The 24,536-nt window shown below is 40.1% G+C and overlaps 1 protein-coding gene and 1 non-coding gene across 4 annotated transcripts in view; both read right to left on the reverse strand.

Annotated features, from left to right (window-relative positions):
• Nucleotides 1-24,536, reverse strand: part of LOC133507217 (plexin-A1-like) — a 215,625-nt gene that overhangs the window by 147,876 nt on the left and 43,213 nt on the right. For 2 of the 3 annotated variants that reach the window (XM_061832035.1, XM_061832036.1), the window contains exon 3: nucleotides 7,374-7,556. The exons of the other annotated variant lie outside the window; for it this stretch is intronic. In XM_061832035.1, the coding sequence (XP_061688019.1) occupies nucleotides 7,374-7,556 (183 nt within the window). The remainder of the gene's footprint in view (nucleotides 1-7,373; nucleotides 7,557-24,536) is intronic. 3 annotated transcript variants of the gene reach the window in all.
• On the reverse strand, nucleotides 19,017-19,089 carry trnas-gga (transfer RNA serine (anticodon GGA)). Its single transcript has one exon. It is a non-coding gene; the product is annotated as a tRNA-Ser (tRNA).

The following is a 24,536-nucleotide window of genomic DNA, read 5'->3' on the forward strand; positions in this document are numbered from 1 at the left end:
ATTTAAATTTGACACCACGTCAGATACAATTAGTACTGCACATGGATAGTGATCATTTAAAGCAATGTGTGCCAAAAAATGTGGGGAGGACTGTGAATCTCATACCTTCACTGCCAATGCCAATCCCATTTTGTCTTTCTTTCTCATACATACGCAATTATGAGACAAAAACGCAGGATGTTTTTCCAAAAACAGAACAAGATGCACTGTTAATCTACGTAGGTTTTCCAGTGTAGGTTTTGGACAATGACCAAGATTTTTGGCTGAAGCTATTTTCATCTCTACTTTTCTTTACTAATGTCCAGGTTGGATGCACTGGGAGGAACCTCAGCACAGATCCAACTGAGCCTGGCAGAGCCACTCAGAGCACACATTGGGCAGTGGGATCACCCGCCACCTGGCTTACTGGCCACATACACACAGCAGATGGCTCACACTGAACGCCCCCTCACCACTACCAAGTAAATTAACGTAAAGTAAAGGAAGCTTAAATACAGGGGAACCTCGATGGACAAACACAATCCTATGTGGTGGATGATCTGTCCTCCTCCCACCGCCAATAGGAACTAATGAAAATATGAATACTACACAAGCAATAATTTAAACAACAGTAAATCGTTTGCTGTTATGCTGGTTTAAAAATTAACCATTGATGAAACAAAGACAAAAAAAGTCCTTAGCAACCGATAACCAAGATGCAATAATTTGAAGGTGATCAGCTAAGTACTAGAATATGAACTAAAACACATTTTACCTCAAAAAGTACTGGACGGAATGACAAAAGTATTGTGTTCCTTTTAGAGCCTCGTGCTCAGAAAGGGTGTTCATGTACTATCTCTCTATTCAATACAAAGAGCCAAGAAAAGCCATGGACATGCGCAGTTAATCTATAGATACTTGGTGAATGTGGCTTGTTTGAGGTATGCTAAGGTCTCGCATCATGTGCATAACAGTGGGCTTTTAGAACAAATGTTTAAAAAAAAAAAAAAAAAAAGATGGATACTCACCCAGACACATTCCTCTGATTTGCAGAGGTCGTGCATTACAGCAGTTAGACGTTCTCTTTTGACATTTAGAGGATTATTGTTCCAGAAAATGTCTGTCAAATTTCAAATTGACATTTTAGACATAAGACTGGTTCCACTCCGTGCCAAGTTCCAATATGATGAACTGCTGATTAGAATTATCTTTCATGTCATTATCTTTGTATATTGTCCCGTTATCAGACATGCAAACACCAAATGAAATTTGTGGCAAGAAAAAACAGGTGGTAGAGGGGGGGGGTTCCCCTCATGCTCATGCAAAGATTTATTTATTTATTTTACATAAATTAGGCAACCTGGAAAACTCTGGGGAGTATAATAAGGGGGGAAAAAAATATTCTTCACGGAGAAAAAAAGCTTTACACCACTCAAGTACATGTGTAAACATGCTGTCATCTCATTGATGCATGATTTGTCCAAAGCAGCGAAACTTTTTAGAGCCAAGGAACATATTGTACAATTGAAAAAATCTCACGACACACCAACAAACAAAAATGTCACAAAAGGTTGATACAGTAATTGCTCTATGTACTTACTGCCATCTAATGGAAGACCATTATTTAGTTTTGTCTGTCATTATGCCTCGCTGACATAAATAGATCAAGGAAGATACATTATTATTTGGAAATGTAATGCAGTAACTCACATTTGAAAAATGTACAGGTGTGGTCAGTCATGCCCGCAGATAAAGTTGCAGGTGTGATTAGCAATGGAATCTCAAGATCTTCAAATAATTTACGGAGTTGTTATACCAGAGTATGTAGTTGTTACCAAATACCATAATCATAATTTATTGACATTGCACTGACATACATTTTTAAAGAGGTCAGTAGACATTTAATTTCAAATCTAAAAATTAATATAATCAAATCATTTATTTCATCAAGATGTATTGTTATAGTGTAATTTAGGGCGGTATCTAGTGTCAATCCATTGATGAAAGCTAACAGTAGATAATCTATATCTTCCTAAAGCATGTAGAGAGGAAAAGTTTTGAACTTCAAAACGCAGTACCATGGGAGAAAATGACCATTCGCATTTAAATATATGTCTAATGTTAGAACTTAGATCAAGTCAAGGTAAATCACAATCTCATATTTATTATAGTTAGACACTGAAACATTACCTGTGTTATTTCCAAGAATATCTTTGGAAATGCTTGTTGAAAGCTGAATGATGCTCCCAAACAGTGTTAAGGTTAATATTATGTTGCCTCCTATATTTAAAATGCAGCATTAGTTTTTTGTGCACTGTATTGTCTGTGCTTTCATCCTCGATCAGTCTGTACCGAGGTGGAATTTTAACATGAGACACCATCTCATTCTGTACTTTCTACTGTGGCTTCAGACCAGACTTGTTCAACTCAAAAAAAAGAGAAAATCTCAACCAGTTTGACCATTTTTTCTTCTATTATTCACATACCCCGACATTCATTAAAGCAACAGCACTTTTTTTTTTACTTTTACCATTATTACCGAAAGTAAACACAAGCAGCATGCGCGACATAGCCCAGACTGCGTGGGTGGACGGTGTTTGTAATTATGAGTGTACCCCTTTAAGAGCTGAAGGGGGCCGGAGTCAAGTAAATGAGCAGGAGACCGTGTGCTTCTGTTTATTAAAAAAAAAAAAAAAAAAACAGTCAAGCTGTGGTTCACTGCTCTGAGAATGTGTATGTATTTCTACTAACAAATTTTACGCGCGTGATTTTTCACGCTCGACTGTGCAGATTTCCGATTTGCGTCAAATGTGAGTGACTGGCAATGTATGTGTATATGAACAATTATACACACAAGTAATTACAGGAAATAAACAGGTCCTTTAAACAGACACATTGCTTCATCTTGTGATCAGATCAGTGATCGCACGAAAATCTCATCGGATATATCCGATTCACGTAACAGGTCTATTTGAGTCCAAAATGGCTAATTTCACTGAAATCTGACTGATTTTCATGTATCCATTATAGTTACTAGTATTTAGGGATCTTAACAAGCTCCAATTGTACTAAAGTATCACACCCTAATACACTGAAACGGCTCAGTAGGACTGAGTCTTTTCCTCGTACAATATGGCATGATTTTTGAGTAAGACTATTTAAGCTTGTGTGCTGACAGATGACCAGACATACTGACCAATGTCAGGCGAAGTCGAGCAATTTCAGATAATGAAACATCCGAACGAAATGGAGACTTTTAATCCAAAATATCAAATGCAGCGTATGGCTGGCCCACCGCTGTGTCCTTGACCACAGCAGTATCCAAATGACCGCTGGAATTAGCTAATAACACCAGCTTCATCACTTCAATCCCTCATATATTTGGTCATTTTCTCTCTTGACAAGCCTAATGACAAAAGACACACCAGGTGTAATATTTTTTTGATGAAAAGAAAAGGAGAATAATATCCAGGTTGATACAGTTGTGTAGGATTTTTTGTTCTGTAATTGCTTTACATCAATCTTTCCCTTCACTTTTTCCAAAACTGTGACTGTACAAAACACCAGAAAAAAAATGCCTTCTAGGAGTCTATTCATCCATTCTACCGATATTCTTACTCCCCCTTTCTAGAAGCCCCCAGGCATGACTATATAAACACGACTATACAGCAGCGTTCTTCAGGGGTAAGTATAAAGAACAGGGACAGCCTCTGTATTTTCAGCATGAACCCCCACAGAACTATCAGCATCTAAAAACACTGCACTATTTTCCTGATGAGATCATTAAATTATAATGAGGCACAACCAGATGAAAGTGAACATCTGGGTTTAAATCGATTAAATATTAGTTTTTAATAATTTTAATGATATATGAAAATCTCTGTAAATATTATGAACTTCCTAAAACCTTTACTTCCTAAAACTTTATTAGAAGAATGTCGTCTGGGGTAGTTGTGAAATAGTGGGGGTCTGTATTTTATGTTGTTCTATGTTTTCTGTTTATGAGATCAACAGCCCCTTTTAGCGCTACTGTTTGCGTGTCAATTGAATGGACTTTTCCGACTGGTCATCTTAAGCTCTGCCCCCTTAGCTACAGTTGCCATGTCCCACAAGCTTTACTGCTCACATCCAAAATGCCGACTCAACAGAACAAATGCGTCAGACTTGTCCTAGAGAGTTCTACAGAAAGGTCTCAACTATTTCACGCAAATTTGTCCTCGGAATTAAGATTTTGGATGGAGCAGGACGCAATGTCAGAGTTACAGCGAAATCTTAATTGGGATCGATGCAAAAAGGTTTGACGCCTTACAAACTTCATATTGAAATCCAACAAGATAAAATAGTTGAAAAGTACTGCATATGTAAACCAGGGTAAGGACTTTTTACTTGTAAAGATCATGAGTAATATCATTGTAGTCTTTATAAGTGAGTTAGGTTTGATTTTCTACAAGTGCATTTAAACAATGGTGACAGTCAGTACTGTAGTCAGCGGATGAAAAAGTTTGACTTGGCTCGTAATCAAACCCAGTGCTCTGTCTTAAAAGTCTGATGCGATACAAATGGGCAAATAGACGTTTCTCTTGCATGACATCGCGCATTTACGCATCTCTAACCCGATTCCTCAGCATAAAACATTACACACTTCATTCAGCAGGTCAGTGATACACTAAAAGTGAAAGTTGTTCTCCTGTAATGTATAAAGCACTGATAATAATTCAGTCAAACTCAGAGAAGATACTTCTCCCTCACTTACTTTCGAACATACAGCTTTGTGTTTGTTGATATTGTCCACATTTGGTTGTACGTACGGTGTTCCGCAAGGCTTAATTCATCGTAGGCACTTCGTCAAATGTGTTTTAGGCTTTGGAAAATGAATCAATCGGGCCCCTTGTAATCTAGCAGGATATCTTTCATCAGAATTGCACGTTTCCCAAGCGCATCTGAGGACCATTTTTTCATAACATTAACTTTTCCAAGCGCACACTACTGACAACCAATATCACTTGTGGGACAACATGGAGGCAGGGTCGCGTCAAGCCAGGGTTTAAAACAATGCGGCTATCTGATTGGCTATTATTGTACGAGTGATTGACAGGTCGGAAAGGTCCATTTTCCACTGTGTTTAGCATTTGGTTGATGGACAGGCTGCTCTAAAGGCAATGTAATTTGCTTATTTAAAATACAAAATTGTTTTTGGTTTGGTTGAAACATGTCTTGAGTTTGCGCTCTGAAGACAAAGTAGAAAAAAATCATCTGAATGACGGCTTATGTCTCCAAAAAAAAAAAAAAAAAAAAAAAAAAAAAATCACAAGGTGAGGTCACTCGTACCTCAATTACACACTATGAATACATTTTCTTTGTCCTGTCCTTATTTCTTTTTGAGAATGTAAAGTACTAGCTCAATCTTTACTTGTCCTTTTTAACTTTCATAATTTCATTCTTTATCAATTCTAAAGTTTCAGGAGTATTCAAGAGAGGGATTGCTGTGCGAATGCATGGTTACAACCATAAATACACCTTGCTTATCATTGTGATGTTATGCATACATCTATCAAGCAGAGAGCACAATCACACAGAAGAAAGGCTACAAGAATTGTAAAGACAGTGAATGGCTGTCATTTTGACAAATGTGCAACACTAAATCATCGTCCAACCTGCATTGTTCTCCTTCCTCAGTCCCTCCCGAACGCCACATGGCAAATATCAATATGCAGAGTGCGATTGGAAAACACTACGTGCATATGCAAAATAAGCATGTGAAAGTGCTCAAACAACCAAGTTAATAATATGTTTATGATCTTGGATATTTGACAGGTCTTGAGCAGAGCGGGGGGAGACTGGCGTGCATTATAATGAGTAACCATTAATCCCATGAGTGCAGTCATTCATAAACTGAGCCCATACGCACGTGCACACACAACAGTAGTTATCCAAGTCACTTCTATCATTTTTCAGCCATCCTCTTAATTGATCATGAAACCGACGAAAGCAAGAGCCTTTAGGCATCACTGCCAATGGATTGATTGAAAGCGAGCTCTTAAAATTGGAGGGAAGCCAGAATGTGGTAATAGTTGCACTTTACATCTGCCGTGATTTACATGACAATCAATGAGGGCAAAACCACCGACTTGCTGAAAATGGCTTGTTAAACTAACGTGCTTCAAATGGACTCTGACTTGTCGTGAGGAAAATAGGTGTGGCTGCATTTAAATCTTTGCACTCAAGTGTGTCTACACATGTGTGATGGTGTGGCGAGGAGTGGGGGGGTTTTGTGCAAAAGAAATTAAAAGTCAACCAAGGACTTTGTGGGCATTTATGTTGCCTTCTCAAGTACGAAAATGGGGGTGGGGGTAAACGACGCTATTTTCCTTTTTTTCTTTAGTTGTATCTACAAAAATCGGGAAATGTGTCGGCCCTCATCTGTAGTTTGAAACTCGGAAAATAACAGAAAATGAGCCTTTATCTAATGTTTCTAATTTGAAAAATGGAAATTAAATGAGGGAAAGTTCCATTAGTTGATGTTTTATTATGTGTTTATTTAACAAGTCAGGATATAAAATATAGCAATAATTCGTGTTCCCCAAACTTGCCGAATGCAGATTTTTTTTGACCTGGAAAATGCGAGCTCTGTGCCCACAGTGACACTAAGGTAAGGCCTTCACAACGGCCTCCCAAAAATGGCCACTACGCATGCACGTGGGTAGGGTTATGGCCTAACCAGTGTTTGTATCTGGGGCTTCTCCTGTTGATATCATTAGCTTGTCATCTATTTTGAAGCCTCCGTTTTCGGGGAATTTTAAGCATGTCTTCAGATGGCTACACCAACTTGATAGTCGATATCAATACCAGCGGCATAACTTTTGATGAAACCGCTACAGGCATTCAGAGAGAAATGTTCGAAGGTCAATGTCAGAGTAGAAGGTGTTCAGGGTGCAGGCAAAGTTGCGTAAAGAAAGTTTGAGAAAAATAATTGTGGTTGTATTTCATTTCTTGACTCTTATTAAAGATGAAAATAATAGAACATCAAATAAAGGGTCGTATAACGTTTTTCTAATTTTCAAACAAGAAATGGGATATGACTCATTGTCTGTTTTTTGTGTACATACAGTTTTTTGTGTAAATACTGTACATCAAAACCAAAAAATTTGTCGCTTCCTGTTTTTTTTGTTTGCATATACAGAAAACAAAGAAAAATGGGGTCGCTTCCTGTTTTTTATTTTTCTTCATTGTAAGGAAAGCCGAATGGGCGAAAGTATAAAGACCAAACATGAAATCATCTTATCGTGATCCAGAATAACAAAGCGATGATCTAAATTGAACAATACTCATTTAAATCATTCTGAACAAGAGAAAATGTATATCAGTCATAGAAGAATAACAAGAAGAAGTCATACCTTTTTCAGTTTGCCATTGCGTGTGCCAACAAAAGCCACAGTGTTTCCACGGTAGTCGTATGCTGCCACCGAGGTCATGCCGTCTTCTTTGTCCAGGAAGAGGGGAATGCCCTCAATGGTGCTTGTTCCGCCCAGAGGCTGGTTGAAGTCTTGGCCACAGAAGTTGTCATCGATCTGTAGAGGCTGGGCAAAGAAGTAATGATCAATTATTTTAAAATGTGTTTTTTAAATTACAAATAATTGCCTAATGGAGAAAAAAAAAGTACTTTCTATTGAGTGATCCACACTCTTTTAATATCTTCACAGTGAGGTACAAACCTTCCTCACCTTCCTCATGATTTTTAAAATCTGCCAATTTTCTATTTTTACATTTGTCACTGTTCTGTGTAAATGGCAACATGTTATAGGGGAAACAAAAAACACATGGCACTTGGCCTTTGAAAACAGTATTGGAGTTGTGGCGCTATAGTGGGACCATGATGTTGATTTGGTCCAAGAAGTTTTGGTATAAATTGGGCTGAGTGATCAGTCAATTTAACTGCTTAATTCCAATGATTGGGCCGGAAGGCTTTTTGTTATTTATTTATTTATTTATATATATCTTTTTGGGGTGTTGGTTTAGGTTGCAGCTTCTGTTGTTCAAAGTGCATCTCTGCTGACGTGCACTGTTTATACTTACAACATAGCAGTCAACAAAGAGGAACTAACTACTTACAAAAGCAGTCATCCCTGGCCTATCACTATTTAGTAACTTTTCCAACCCTTTTGCGACTATACGTATTCTTCAAAAAGTGACTATAGTCAATGAGAAAATGACTCCCCACATGATGTCAGTTTTTTACGGGGAGAATTAAACAGTTCTGGCTAAAAATACAAACAATAAGTACAGAATCTTCCTCATATAGTTTTGCCCATGATCTGTTAAAAAAGGCTATTGATGGGTTGACTTTTCCTTAAGGCTTTATAGTTTGTTTCTGACTAGGGCCTTCACTCCCCAAAATGGGTTGCGTCAGGAAGGGCATCCAGCGTAAAAACTGTGCCAAACAAATATGAGCGTTCATTTAAGATAACACGCTGTGGCAACCCCTAACGGGACAAGCCGAAAGAAAGAAAGTTGCGCAGTCAGCGACCGCGCTGAGTTCACTGAGGCTATCCTATGCACAGTTTGCCTTTACATTTTGTGCTGCAGTTCTCATCCAAGCCAGGTGGTGTCGTGACACCTGGTATTTAATGGGAAACCAAGGGAAACAGGGAACGTCATCACAGCATGTGACGAAAATGGACCAATCACAAGAGATGATCTTCAAGGCATTCCATTCGCAGCAACAATTATTGTTGTGTGCACTTGAAGCGTTGCATAGACCCAAAGCAACGTGATGTAACGCGGGTGGCGGCTATCGACTGCTCGAGTATAAAGACGCCTTTAAACTTACGTCACACTACTCACTCCCACCCGCCTTCTTACAGACATACACGTAGAATTAGTGATAAGAGTATCAAACTCAATCAAATTAGCAGTGAATGAATGAAAAAAATGTAAAAAGATCCTGAAGCAGAGAAAATTCATTTTTTGTATTTGAAGCACGTGAAACATTTCGGTATTTGTTGCAGCACTAATGTATTACACCTTTCATTCTACGGATTTGACAATTTGTCTCTAATACCACCTGCAAGACACACCTGAAAACAAAAGGTAAAGAGAAACTTTAGGAGAGCAGAATAGGCTTATGTAAAGGCCACTTTATACTCACGCGGGTGTGGGGTCGACAACGCCCACATTGCATCACATGACCTACGCATTGCCCTGCCCAGCCCCTCTGCATAGCTTGTGCATAACCTGCTGCGCACACGTCAAAAAGTTTCTGAGCGGAGGAAGCATCTCATGATTGGTCCATTTTAGTCACATGCTGTTATGACGTACTAACTGTTTCTTGTGGCTTGACACATCACCTACCTCACCGCCTTCTTGAGCGATTTTGCAGCATAATTAAACGTATCATCTGGTCATTCTGGTCCATTTGTTGAAGCAGATATTGTTTCACAGTCACCATTGTGGTTCTTTTGGTCATTGTTATGAAATGGAAAGTAAAAACGGCTACCGGAAATGACCAAAATGTGCTGAGGAAATACCAGCTATACCGACAGCTCTTTCTTGGAGAACAACGGCAGCACATTTTCAAAATTGAGCATGTGGGTTGCGTTGGAGTATAAAGGCAAACTATGCACAGGAGAACCGCAGGGATGTCAGCGCAGTCGCCACACGCGGAAGTATAAAGAGGTATTTACTCGTTGCACTTAAACTATCAACTTTCTTTGATTAAGTGCCCCAGTCAAATGTGCCCCATTCTGCACTCTTTTTTTTCACCCTTCAAGACACACCCCCACCATGCTGAAGCATAATGTGAAATGCTCAGACATGCTGTTGACAATGTGACAATATCTGGAGCCTTCCAGTGTCACGGAGAGACTATCACCCTGGGCACTCCACTGACCCATATTGACGCTTCAAACAGTGTGCTCGCACACAGTCATGTAAGATTGCTGTCCAATGAAAAGCATATCGCCACATTTTGTTGCTTTTAAATTTATTTTATGTGAAAAAACAAGCAAGGATCCATCCATCCAATTTCTGTGCCACTTCTCCTCACTAGAGACGCAGGTGTGCCAGCACTTAGCTCTGCCAACTGTAGGCGTTAAGGACGACACACCCTGAAATGGTTGGCAGACAATTGCAGGGGACATATAGAGAATCATTTACACTCACAATTTAGAGTCTTCAATTAACGTACCATGCATATTTTTTGAATGTAGGAGGAAACCTGAGTACTTGGAGAAAATCCAAACTCTACACAGGTGAGGCGGATTTGAACCTGGGTCTTAAGAAGTGCATGGCAAATCTACTAACTGGTGATCCACCATTCTGCCCCAAGAAAAGATTAGAAATGAAATGGCTTTGTTGTTCCAGCGTGGCCCACAAAGCTTTGAGTTTGGTGACTTCCATACATGTCCATATAACGAATAAGTGGGGGAAAAAAAGTTTGTCAAACAAGACATTTGATTGATAAACAGATAAGCTGTGAAGAGGTGTCTGTGTGCATTAATGAAAGTCTTCTGAGGAAGGTAGTAAGAACACTCATCTTACACATGCACATTGAGAGTGTGTAAATGCCTTTGTAAGCCACAGTCTTATCACTACATCATCTCATTGATCCACAGAGGAGAAAGATAGCACACCCCTACCCTTACCTTCTCAATCTGACTAAAGGGCCTGGAGCAGAACACTGCTCCATCAATACATCTATAGTCTGTTTTTTCTACTTTCCCTTTACTTCCTCTCTCTTTCCAGCTGGTGAAGTAACTAAACTTGGGGTCTCATTGTGCCCTTCCACTACACAAGTCTTTTCAGCACTTCCTCCCAAATCTATATCATTCATTCTCTGTGGAGTCAAAATGTGAATGTGTGTTGTAAAATCAATGGTTTTCTAAATTCAGCAGTTCTCTTTCATGGTGCAAATGAATACAAGACTCGGATATCGATGGATATTTATGGCTGTGTGTTCAAGTAAGTGAGACATAAGCAGCTCTTTTCTCAAACAAATTCTACTTCTCAACTATTTCTTTCCAAACAAAAAGGCAATAGACAGCCAGTAAGCCCTTCTCTGTGTGTGCATACATTTCAACAAGCCAAATTTTATTGTCTCCATATTACAAATTGACGACAAACATTTTTACCTATATAGTCACAGAGAGGGCAGCACGGTGGCTCAGTAGGTAAAGTGTTGGCCTCACAGTTCTAAGGTCCCAGGTTCAATCCCAGACCCGCCTGTGTGGAGTTTGCATGTTCTCCCAGTGTCTGTGTGGGTTTCCTCCGGGCACTTCGGTTTCCTCCCATATCCCAAAAACATGAAACAATAATTGGACACTAAATTGCCCCTAAGTGTGATTGTTAGTGCGGCTGTTTGTCTCTATTGTTAGTGCGGCTGTTTGTCTCTATGTGCCCTGCGATTGGCTGGCAACCAGTTCATGATGTACCCCGCCTCCTGCCCGTTGACAGCTGGGATAGGCTCCAGCACTCCCTGCGACCCTCGTGAGGATAAGCGGCAATGAAAATGGATGGATGGATAGTCACAGGGAAAGCACCCCATCAGTCCACAATTTACTCAACACCATAAACACCCAGACTTGTGCACAACATTCACACAAATGCGACAAGACATCACATCCCAAGGGAAGACATTAACAGGGTTATTTTATGTAATCCACTGATCAATAATGTGTCAGCTTTTCCTCATACCCACGTTTGCAGATTACAGTTCTCTGTTTAAGTAATATTGCTTAATTAAGGCTTTTGTAACATTCCATTATACAAAATAAGTTAACTATCACACACAACTCGAGTTAAAAAAAGAACTTTCAATATGGAAAAGAATATGATCCTGTGTGGTCTGCTACTGATGGGAGACCATATTTATGGTTCCGCTGTGTTTTCAAGGACGCAAAACAACCAGCAGGGATGAAAGAGTTAAGCCAACAGCCTGCTGCTGAGTTGAACAGTGGGGTTTTACAAACACAGGAAAGGAATATTCCGTGTGTGCATCAGAGTGTGCATTACAGTGAACTGTGGGTTACATAGTTGTGGGTTTCTTCATATAGTGGCCAAGAACATTCATTCTTCATCTTGCATCTCATGGATAAATCCTAACTATCTATGGCATACTAACCTAGATTGTTCTCTATCTTTCTTCTAATCACTACCTGATAGATTGTTCTTTATCTTTGTTCTAATCCTGACTTGTTTTCATGTCGATGTTGAACTGGTTTGAAGCTTTTGCTACAGAATTCTGTAGTGCCACTAGCTGTAGTGAACTTTCACAGCACTTAATGTATTATTATTTGAGAAACTATAGTACATCACAAGTATAGAATTCATTAAACATGATATCAAATTGCCCGTAGGTATGATTGTGAGTGCCCTGCCATTGGCTGGCAACCAGTTCAGGGTGTACCCCACCTCCTGCCCAAAGATAGCTGGGATCAGCTCCAGTACTACTGAGACTCTTGAGAGAATAAGCGGCTCAGAAAATGGATGGATGGATGATTTAGCTAGTGGGTGCTTTACACATCTGCCACACAGTTCTGAGGATGCAGGCTTAAATCCAGCCTTGACTGTGTGAAATTTGGATGTTCTTTCCCTGGATGGGTGGGTTTTCTCTGGGTACTCTGGTTTCCTCCTTCATCCCAAACACATGCACGGTAGGTTAAGTTCAGACTACACATTGCCTAAAGGTGTGCATGTGAGTGTGAATGGTAGCTTTTTTAAATTTGCCCTACAATTGGCTGGACCAATTCAGAGTGTACTGTGCCTCTTGGCCCAAAATAGCTCAGATGGGCTTCATAACGCCTGGGGCCCTAGATTGAAGGACGTAATGATGACATTGTTACCCATAATTCGGTATACATTTGACTAATGATGCGTGATCGTTGGTTAGACATGTTTCTGGAAAATGGTCACTACTGCGCTTTTTCTTGGAAGGATCTGTTTGTACTCACTTCACACTAGACACCTATAAAATGCAGTTTTCCACATGGCACAAAACCCGTATACAAATAAACAGCCAACAATAACACTGGCTGATTACCGATGTATGCAGGCTGACCCGTGCCAAAAAATGAAATCGCTATTTCTTTAACATTTCATGTTAGTAAAATATGGGCAGGAAAACATCGTGCCAGCCTCAAATGTGACCTCCTTTTAAAGGAAAAGCATGGGACTTGTGTAGGCCAACAAAGTATGTAATGATGATTACCTATGATGCAGTAAAGAAATATGGACAGAAAAAAAAACCTTGTTCTTCCTCAGTTTTGGTCAGTGTGTTAATAAACTACCTAAAAAGACTGAAACTGCAGTAAAAACATTTCTTTGAATAAATAGAGAGGACTCATACTGTGCACAGTGTTCCATTTGTGAGACAGCAAAACATTTGGTAAAAAAAGAAACCAAAAAAAATTACAATCACACCCTTCTCTGACCGGTCTTTTGACAATCATAACAGGTAACCCAGTAGCATGATAAGTGTAGCTAATGAAGCTACATACACAAAAAAAATCTCTTCTGTGAGGGTTTGTCTGTCTTTGTGCTATTTTTAAAGGAAATTAATTATTTGCTGGCAAACACAGGGTCAGTTCCCCTGCAGCCTCTCACAGTGTGTTTCTACCAGATAAAAGTTTTTACACTACAACTGCACATCAGACATACAAACACTGAGGAATACTCTAGGTTGCAAGACGCAGTTGCCTTCACCTGAGTGTGCATAAGAGAGTGAAGAATTGTGGGAGAGTCCACCTCATAAATTACCCAGAAGTCTCACTCGGAGCCTTGAACCTGGAGAAAAAAAAATGCTTGTTTTTCAAGAGATGCGGCAGTTTGTTTGCTACAACAAGCACTTTCAGTGATTTATTGCAGGGGAAAACTCTGCACCTAATAGTAAAGCACTACATATTAATAATGTAACTCTGACTTCGGAATTTGAAAATCTGTGATGCAAATAACATTGATGCGCATGTGTTTGTGGAAACCAGTATTATTAAAGTGATTTCCGTGACATTTTATGGAAAACTGTGATTAACAGGTCAAATTCAAATTGTGGCTTGCTAAAGGTTGCTCAGAGTGAATCTCACATCTTTGACTATAATTTGTTCAAATGACATAAAAAAATGATCTAATGGATCAATAATTCTGAGTGTTGACAATTCCATATTTATGTATGAGCAGCAAAAATTTCTAGGTTCTATGGAAACCAGCTTCTAAAACTTGTCAATATTTATTCTGTTCTATTCAGAATCTATACCAAAATGTAAGCGACTTCAGAGAAAATCGGGAAAAATAACATAGCTTGTATGCACAGCGGCTGAAATGGGTATTTAAAGTGTCACCATTTTTCTCAGATTTCCAAAGGTACTATTTGACATGAAAATTTCAAAAGATGTTGGGAACAACCCAAGGTATTCATATATACAAAGAAAGTAGAACAAATAAGATCAGAAATTAATGTGTGTAATGTGAAATGACAGAGAAAAAGTAATGAACACGGCAACTAGTATTTATGTAATACTTTATACAAGAGCCTTTGTTTGCAATGACAGCTTCAAGACGCCTCCTGTGTGGAGAGACTACTAGCATGCACTGCTCTGGTGTGAATTTGGCACATTTCTCCATACAAGCAGGCTTCAAATCTTGAAGGTTCCGTGGGCTTTTTTTATGGAACTGAGTTTCAGTTCCTTCCATGCATTTTCAATTGGATTCAAGTCGGGTGATTGGGTGCAAGGCTATCACCCTTATTTTTTTCCTTTTGAGTTTCTTTGGCAGTGTTTTTTGATCATTGTCATGCTACAATGTCCACCCTTGTTTCATTTTCATCATCCCCAAAGTTGATGGCAGATTTTTCGAAAAGATGCACCAAGGTTCACCTCTTTATGAACAGGTGTGTGAGGAAATATTCAAACATTTATAAGGACAATGTTCCTCAATGTACAGTTCCAAGGAATTTAGCGATTTCTTCATCTACGGTCCATAATTTTATCAAAAGGTTCAAAGAATCTGGAGAAATACTGCATGTAAGCACAGGAGCACTTCAGAAAACCAGTGCCAGTAAATACAGTTCAGTGCTACATCCATAAGAGCAACTCGACTGTGCCAAGTAAAAAACATTTATTTATCAACAATACCCAGAAATGCCGCCGGCTTCATTGGGCCCGAGCTCATCAAAGATGGATTGATGCAAAGTGGATCAACCAGTCCACCTATCAAATTGTTTTGGGAACTTGTGGACGTCGTGTTCTACGCGCCAAAGATGACAAGTAAAAGACTGTGGGTATTAGACTGCTCTGGCTGAAGTGCAGACCGAAACAAGACCCTTTCCCACCATTTCTTGCACCCATAAAATTATAAGTTAATGATTATTTGTGACAAACAACGAAGCTTATCCATTTGAACATTAAATATCCTGTCTTTGTTGTGTATTCAATTAAATATAGGTTGAACATGATTTGCCAAACATTGTATTTTGTGTTTTGTTTTGTTTTTTTAACACAACGTTCCAATTTAATTAATCAAGTCCAGTCATTGTAAAAAATGGGATGCAGTGCTGTTGTAATTTAAAATTTTATTGCAAAATTTTATTCAAAGTGCAATCATGCAAAATTGTCTTGAAATTTGTCTTGTAGTTTGATCCAGGCATTACATGTATGTCTCGAAACAGTTGTCTATCTCACGCCGCTGACATATTTGTTTTTTTAAATAATTGTCTTGTTGGTCAGAGATGTATGAGACCACGTCAAAAGACGAGGGTTAAAATAAACTAGCTTCTGGATTAAAATATACTGTACAGTATGCCTCCGGGAAGTAAATGTCTTTTGGGTAACTGATCAATGATACCATTGAACGGACCGGTGAATGACATTAAATCCAATCAACATAAAATGGTTATCGGCCGATACCGATCAACCCGATCAGATCGTTGCAAAGTCTAAACTTTTACAAGTGCCACTTTCAAAAGCAGCCCCACGCCATCGTGGTCCGTCTTCAAACATCAGTTGGTATGATGTTTTTAGGATGAGTTTTTTGGGCAGTGCCATTTCTCCTCAAACGTTGTGTGTATTAGACGAGACTGATGAGCCTGAAGAGATGTTGATTTTTTTGTTGTTGTGGTTATAATGTGGTTTAAATGTACAACAATAACTTGTTCAAACGTAACATTTAAAACACGGCTGTTCCATATAATGCAGTTGTTTTGGGCATGTGCAGACACCTCCATTGTGTAAAAAAATTTTTGCTTCAGCAAGCGTAGAAGAAGAATCTACATCAAAAGCACGCAGAAGATGAAACTACCTTGAGCATTCATAGAAGAAGACATTATTTTCAGCCTGCGTTGAAGACGATGCTACCTTGAGTGTGCATAGAAGAAGACCGCTAGTTTTTGGTGCACTCAAAGCAAAACATAGCACGACACGCATGAACAGAAACGATTTTTAATTCAATTTAAAATCTTTCACAAAAACTGTCCACATGTGAAGGTCATCTTTTTCTGAAGTCTGCCAGTGACTCTTAAAAGCATGGAGCAGTGTGAAAGAATTAACCATCACCAACGGATTTTGAAAGGCTGGACTGCTAAGTGAGGAGAACAGCACAACGTCAGCGGTCTCTTGAGACAAAAACGACATTGAGAGCAACAGAGGGATTGAAATGGTGTGTGACGGAGACTTTGAGGCTCTCCAACTCCGATACTGAAGATGATAACTTTAGTGGTTGCATCAAACAGGAAGAGGAGGAATAAAAACAATCAGCTTTCTGTTATGTTCAAGCCATTTAACTGCTATGTTACAGTCACAGTTTGGAAACAAGGTACATAAATATTTAAAAAGTCTTTCCGTGTGAATATTTAATTTCACAAGGAAACAGGTCCAGTTGGCAGAAGGTGTCTGGTGTTCTACGTGACAGAAGAGTCTCCACTAGGATGAAGGGCAAAGTTTATAAAACAGTGGTGAGGCCAGCCTTGATGTACGGAAAAGAGTGGCAGTGAAAAAACAACAGGAAGCAGAGCTGGAGGTGGCAGGAAGGAAGATGCTGAGGTTCTCACTTGGATTGAACAGAATGGATAAGATTATAAATGAGCTCACTAGAGAGACAGCAAAAGTTGGATGTTTTGGAGACAAGGTTAGAGAGCAGACTTAGATGGTTTGGACATGTTCAGAGGCGAGAGTGAGTATATTGGTAGGAGGGTGCTGAGGATGGAGCAGCTAGGCTTAAGAGTGAGAGGAAGACCAAAGAAAAGGTTGATGGATGTAGTGAGGGAGGACATGAGGACAGTGGATGTTAGAAAGGAAGATGCCCAAGATGGGCTTAGATGGAAAAAAAAAAAAGATGACACCCTGTCGCAACCCCTAACGGGACATGTCGAAAGGAAAGGAAGAAGACAGATACGTACGGTATATACTTGTGGCATATGGTCTGGTGCGGTTAATGTATGGGGGGAATGATACACAGTGGACCACCTTATTATCTTGTCCGCTTTGTAGTTTGGAAAATACGGTACTTTCTTTGCACTCTATCTCTGGACTACTTAGGTTGTTCCCAACATTAGGTGGAATTTTCAGGTCAATGACAACTTTGGAAGTATATATTGTGAGAAACCTTGTGACATTAAATACTTAATATGGTGTATATATCACATTGTATTTGAGGCCCCGTAGCTTAGTGGTTAGAGCACTGGTTTGGTAAACCAGGGGTTCTGGGTTTGTATCCCACTGGGGCATCCACTCCCTGAGAAGGGTTGCGTCAGGAAGGGCATCGGGCGTAAAAACTGTGCCAAACATATATGTGTGTTCATCTGAGATGACACGCTGTGGCGAACCCGAAAGGGACAAGCTGAAAGAAACTTACTTTTATATATTATATTGTATTTATAGAGGAAAAAATATACACATTACACATGTTCACAACCATACAGTCCCAAGATTTAAAAAAAATATATACAGTAAACCCACCAAAGCAGACTCATCTGTTACAGAACAAAAAACACAATTTGATAAAAGTGTGCCCATAAATAAAAAGTTAAACATTTCATTTTCTCTCTCTCTCGAGAGAGAGAGAGAGAGAGAGAGAGAGAGAGAGAGGAGAGAGAGAGAGAGAGAGAGAGAGAGAGAGAGAGAGAGAGAGAGATCTCTCTCTCTCTCGATATCTCTCTCTCTCTCTCTCTCTCTCTCTCTATCTCTCTCTCTCTCTCTCTTCTCTCTCTCTCTCTTCTCTCTCTCTCTCTCTCTCTTCTCTCTCTCTCTCTCTCTCTCACACACACAAATTCTGGATGGAGGCCGCCGGGGTAGTTTAGAGCATCTCAGACTGAGAATGTTGAGATTGGTACAGACTGTAATGGACATGTCGGTGAAGAAAAAAATGGGTGATGAAGTGAGATAGCAAGGGTGGAGGACAAATTACTTGGGGTTAACAGTCCTGAGCAAGGGTGAAAAAAAGGGTCAAAGCCGGTTGAACCAGGTAGCGGGGGTTTTCAGGTGTGTAATATGACAGAAGAGTCTCTGTTCGGAAGAGCAAAGTGTAAAGAGACATGATGTACGTATAAGAGACTGGCATTGAAGAGACAACAGGAGGCAGAGGTGGCAGAAACTAAGATCTTGAGGTTCTGTCTAGGAGTGAGCAGGTTGAACAGGATTACAAATTAGCAGCTAAGGTTAGATCTTTTGGAGGAAATTTGATGGTTTTGACACATCCAGAGGAGAGAGTGAGGATATTGGGAGAAAGATGATGAGGATGGAACTCCCAGGCAAGAGCGAAGAGCTCTTCGAAGAGGCAAGACCAAAAAGAGATTGATGGATGTCATGAGGGAACACATTGATTGGATCCAGCAGATGGGCAGACATGGAAAAGGATGAAAGATTGCGTTGACCGAAAGGAAAAGAAGATAGAGAGTCTGATCATATTCTCAACAAAATAATCCCTCACGTGTGTGAGAGTTTCTTTTGGCTTGTCCCTTTTGGGGTCGCCACAGTGTGTCATCTCAGATGAACGCACATATGTTTGGCACAATTTTTACAGCGGATGCCCTTCCTGACGCAACCCTTCTCAGGGAGTGGAGGCCCCAGTGGGATTTGAACCCACAACCGCTGGTTTTCCAAACCAGTGCTCTAACCACTGAGCTACGGGGCCTCTAAAGTTTCTTTCGGCTTGTCCCTTTCAGGGTCGCCACAGTGTGTCATCTCAGATGAACGCACATATATGTTTGGCACAATTTTTACGCTGGATGCCCTTCCTGACGCAACCCTTCTCAGGGAGTGGAGGCCCCAGTGGGATACGAACCCCCAACCCCTGGTTTACTAACCAGTGCTCTAACCACTGAGCTACAGGGCCTCCGATCAAGCCCTCACGTGTGTAAAAGATAAAAATGAACTAACGTGGTATACATCTAAGCAATTTGAAAACAGCTGAATATGTCAGCACTGCAGGCTCATTGCCTGGCCCAGATTTTCTAATTACTCGTGATAATGATGTAAGCAAGACACCACCACTACCATCACCCCACACACACACACACACAACACACACACACACACACACACACACACACACACACACGGCAGATCAATAGACAATTACATTGACAATTAGTATCATTAGACTGTGGTGAGGGAAGGGGATTTGTTGAGCTAAATTCTCCTCAGAGAAATAGACTGAAAGGTCAAACAACATGAAGAAATGAGCTGCTCGCACACACTAGCTGCATGATGTCTCTTCCAAAAGCTTTTCTAATATCCTTTAATAATGAGATGAGAACAAGGCTTGAGTACAGACCAGAGTGGCTTTGACAATGTCTGGCTCACACACATGCTCTTTCGCACAGCCATCCACACACAAATGAAAATCAGTTGATTTGGTGTAAATGACAAAATCCACTTTCACCCAAAATTAACCTGAAAGGTGAACCAATAGCAACATTAATATAAAAGGGCACCTGCACAATTTATGTTCGACTAGCTCACCTCATTTAGACAGCCAATTAACTATGCTCATCAACTCTCGCTCAATTAATCAAGACAAATTAGTTAAACACTTCTGCCTACACACATTCATCCTGGGTATACAATTAGAATAGGCTTGTGTAATACACAGTCTACAACTCAGTTACACCCATTAAATGATATACGTCATGATGGCTTTAACAAGGTTAAGAACGAGTCTCAAAGAACCACTGTTGGATTGTCTGGAATAACATAAGGAAACAGTTTCTGGGTTACTCGAGCTGAACTAAAAATATCTAATTGTAGTGAGAAGAATACAATTAGCCATTGTGTTTTGCACATGCAGAAGCCAAAGAAATGCGCATATAATTGGTTCCAGTTTACAAACGATAATATGACGTTTTTTGGTGGGGAATCAAATATAACCTTTGACACTGCTACTGAACAGCTGGCCCACTCAACAAAAAATAAACATGAAGCAATGGCCTGCCGATAATGACGGTTTCTCTGGTGGATTGATATATGAACTTATGACAGGTAATAATTAACAACACTTTTATAGCACATTTCAATGAGTATCCATGACTTGCTTTAATTGTTTACTATCCACACAATCTCCACCTCACTTTATTACAAATGTCTTTTCTCCCTTGAGTCTGAATGTAGATTTGCTCACCGCTTTTCAGACTAGGAGTCAAGATTCTCTCCCTATATGGACGCCCACATCTAACATCCCTCTCTCCTTTTCTACCCACACAATGTTGCTTTTTTTCTTTGCTCAACTCAATTTTTTATCTTTTGTTTGGTTTTGGGTTTTTTGGCTCTTCCTTTATTGACCTATACTAACTTTGTAACAATCTTTCTTGCTCTTGGTCATTGAAACTGGTTTGTATTGATCCGCTGGAACACCACATTAAACCAAGGAAAAGGTCAGAGGTTTAGTAATAAAGCTCAGGGACAGTCAAACAATTACGACTATACTCATACATATGAGACAATATACGTAGCTCGGTAGCATAGCAGCATATAGGTGGTAGTGACGTTCATGCAATAGCCATTTCAAAGACCAAACATTTCAGGTAACAGAACTCAGCCACCATCTCTCTGTACCCATAAACATATCTTAATGATGACCAGAGGCCAGAAATTATGATGCGGCACAAATAGGAAGGCCACACTGGGACTAATGGAGCTCAAGGGTCATCAATCATGTGTGTGCATTTCACAGCTGTGTAGGCCTCCTACTCTCCTCCCTGGCCTGCCCTTTGCACCGCCGTAACACAGGGTCAAGCTAAACAGCTTGCCCACACCGCTCAGTCAAATGCAGTTGTACGCAACATTTTTAGGAGTTTGAAAGCACATTTGAAGTTGTGAGGATGTGAGTGAGACGCAAACACAACAAGCTTAATTATTATATATTGGATATTATAATTATAATAATCTAATATAATCTAAATTGGCAGCACGGTGGGGCAGGTGGAAAGCGTTAGCCTCACAGTCTTGAGGTCCAGAGTTCAATCCCGGCCCCGCCTGTGTGGAGTTTGCATGTTCTCCCCGTGCCTGCGTGGGTTTTCTCCGGGCAATCCGGTTTCCTCCCACATCCCAAAAAGATGCAACATTAATTGGACACTCTAAATTGTCCCTAGCTGTGATTGTGAGTGCCAATGGTTGTCTATCTCCATGTGGCCTGCGATTGGCTGGCAACCAGTTCAGGGTGTACCCCCACCTCCTGCACCTTGACAGCTGGGATAGGCTCCAGCACTCCTGTGACCCTTATTATTGAAAAAATATTGTACCATCATTGCTGGTAGACTCAGATGTGTTCTCTGTCAACTGATGGAAAATAAAACAAAAACATGCATTAGATGAAGACTCTAAATTGCCCATAGGTGTAAATATGAATGCAAATGCTTGGATGTTTATGTGTGCCCTGCGATTGGCTGGCAACCAGTTTAGAGTGTACCCCGCCTTTGTGCCCGAAGATAGTTGGGATAGGCTCCAGAACTTACACAACCCTTGTGAGGATATGCAGCTCAAAAAAATGGATGGATTAATGGATGGATGTTGATCCAACAGAGCATGCGATAGTAGTGAGGTAACAGCAGGCTAGCAAGAAACGCAGCACTTTCCAGTCAGTGAGGATTTATGGCCCTGTCGACCAGCCAAAAACAAACCATCCTATCTGTGGCCAAGCTACGGCAAAGGTTCCTCGTTAAAGTAGATATTTTAAAATAAAAACATTTCCGTATGGTGACAGAGATAAAACACATCGGTCCTAAGTCAAAATGTGCGCTCTAACTGGTTCAATAGATGCGTTTTCAAATAATCAAACTCAACTTTTTATTAGTTGGATTGTAATTTTGGACTAGTACAAAGAGTTTCAAATACAACAGATTCTTAACTTGCTTTGTTATGTCCAATATCAATACCAATATACCAATATAATACCAATATCGAGTGGGGCTATAGAGTTCATGGATTAACAATGAATTGAAACAATCAATTATTTATTTGTCTTACTCTTTCCTACTTCACACTCATACCTCTATAGAATTTGGATGGGGACAAACCCAACAGTTAAACCGACATTTAAATTATTGCATCTTAGAAGTTTATCTGCCATTCATGAGAGGTCAGATTAAGATTGATTTTCTTTCACTCCACGTACTCAGGCTATGGTCACCAGTCAGTGGTGGTTAGCTGACATCACATCACTGCTTAAGGGGCAATGGATCAGGCATCAATAACCTGAGGCTCACCCTCAAGCCTTGGTACTGTCAAGCAGCTTAGCCATACTGTTCATCTTACATCCTCATCATCATAGCCAGCTCATATAGAATATTAATTATATACAGCAGGAGTGCCCAATGTGTGGATCGCGATCAACCATCGATCGAGGGAGTTTTGGTTGATCACATGACGGCATGCCCCCCAAAAAATGTTTAAAGGCGTTAACCTATTATCCATCTCATCACTTGATACAGGTGTGGCCAATACATAAATTGCATGCGTCAATTGACTGACGGTTTGACCAATCCTAGCCTATTTTGACATGTCACTGTGCATGTCCACATAAAGCCGTGTTCCAGTAGGCTGGCCTCCGATTTACCATCTGTCTCTTGTTTTCTCTATGGCAGTCGTGGCGATACATCTTACCCCCGGCTCGTTGTAAAGTTTAATCTTGTGGCTAAAAAGTGTGGGCACCCCTGATATACAGAGTTATAATAACTTTGAGTGACTATAAACCTAATAGGTGACCAAGATGGTTCTGAGAAGCAAAATGGATGGGGAGCAGCAGATGAGATATAACAAAGTATTTCAAGCACAGAAGACAGTAAATCAGATAAGAAAGCTTTGATGATGAAGATAGAGAATAGGAGGAGACTAGGCCTTGGCTAGGACCTGCACATCACCTGCGCTACTGAACAAAACAACTGGACACACACAAATGGACGACGGTAAAAAGATGGGTTATGACAGAGCATTTTCCTCTTAGGCAACAGAGTGTGGGTTTAGTGAAGGGCTTCTGTTGGAAATGAAAGACACTGGCCTTTAGAGGGGGTCAAAAAAACAAAATCAGTATTTTAATTAAAATGGACTGTAAGAGAGCATTTGGCAGGGCTGAATTGAATGGTTTCTAAAAGCACAATTGCTGGCTAATCAAAACAGGTGTTGGCAGAGTTATGCATACAAAAAGTCCTTGCAAAGTGAAAATAAAATCTTGTAAATCTGACACACCACAGCAAAGATAGTTGTCAACAACCCTGGCAAATTTGAATGAAAAAATGAGGCAACAAATTCGTGAAATATAGAGACTCTTCCTGGCTACCGGACGCTGATGGGGTGTAAAACAGGGCCCACTGATTTTTCAGATGCCAATCAAGTAGGTTTAAGGCATTGACTTATTGAATGATGCCAACCCCACCGGATAGCCTGGAAGTCCGCCAGTTGACAAACCTGTGGACCACTGACAGTCTTCAGCCTTATCCTACAAGTCACCAGCTCAATCAGTCTGTGTCGCGTTGTTCTACATAACATAGCAGTGTAGCGGGCTAGATGGTTAGCAAGCAAGGGGACAGCTGACTATGTCATATATAGTGGGAGAGGACCAACTAATTCCAGAAAGCCAAAGTGCATAATTGGGCATGGTTTTAACTCCATCGGACATCTGAAATGGTAAAAACAGCTTCAATGCAATAGCTCAACAATGCAATAATAAATTGTTTCCAGTCTTTGCAGATGTTTTCACCACATTTTCAAACAATGTACAGTGGGGGGGTTGACCTACCCCCCCCTCCCACAGAAACCACATATTGGCAATAAGTTGTCATTTAATCCCGTTTTTTTTTTCTTAGGCAATTATAAGAGCCGTCAATTATTCGTGGTTTTTCACAACTATTTGGAAACAAATCAGTGAAATAACTTTAAAGGGTCTTTAATATCAGGTGAGAATATAAGAGGTTTGAAGCAGCTATACGTTGAGCAGAGTGGCTCAGCAGGTAGATCTGAAAGACATCTAGTCTTGTATGAGAGTGTATACTATTAGGTCTACTAACGATGCAAAATAATAAAATAATCACTACAGCTGCTTTGTAAAAATTCTGCAAATTGTGCGGAATTGACTGTTGGTAAATCTCA

Source organism: Syngnathoides biaculeatus, chromosome 10 (assembly GCF_019802595.1).
Source record: "Syngnathoides biaculeatus isolate LvHL_M chromosome 10, ASM1980259v1, whole genome shotgun sequence".
In the NCBI taxonomy this organism is placed as follows: Eukaryota; Metazoa; Chordata; class Actinopteri; order Syngnathiformes; family Syngnathidae; genus Syngnathoides; species Syngnathoides biaculeatus.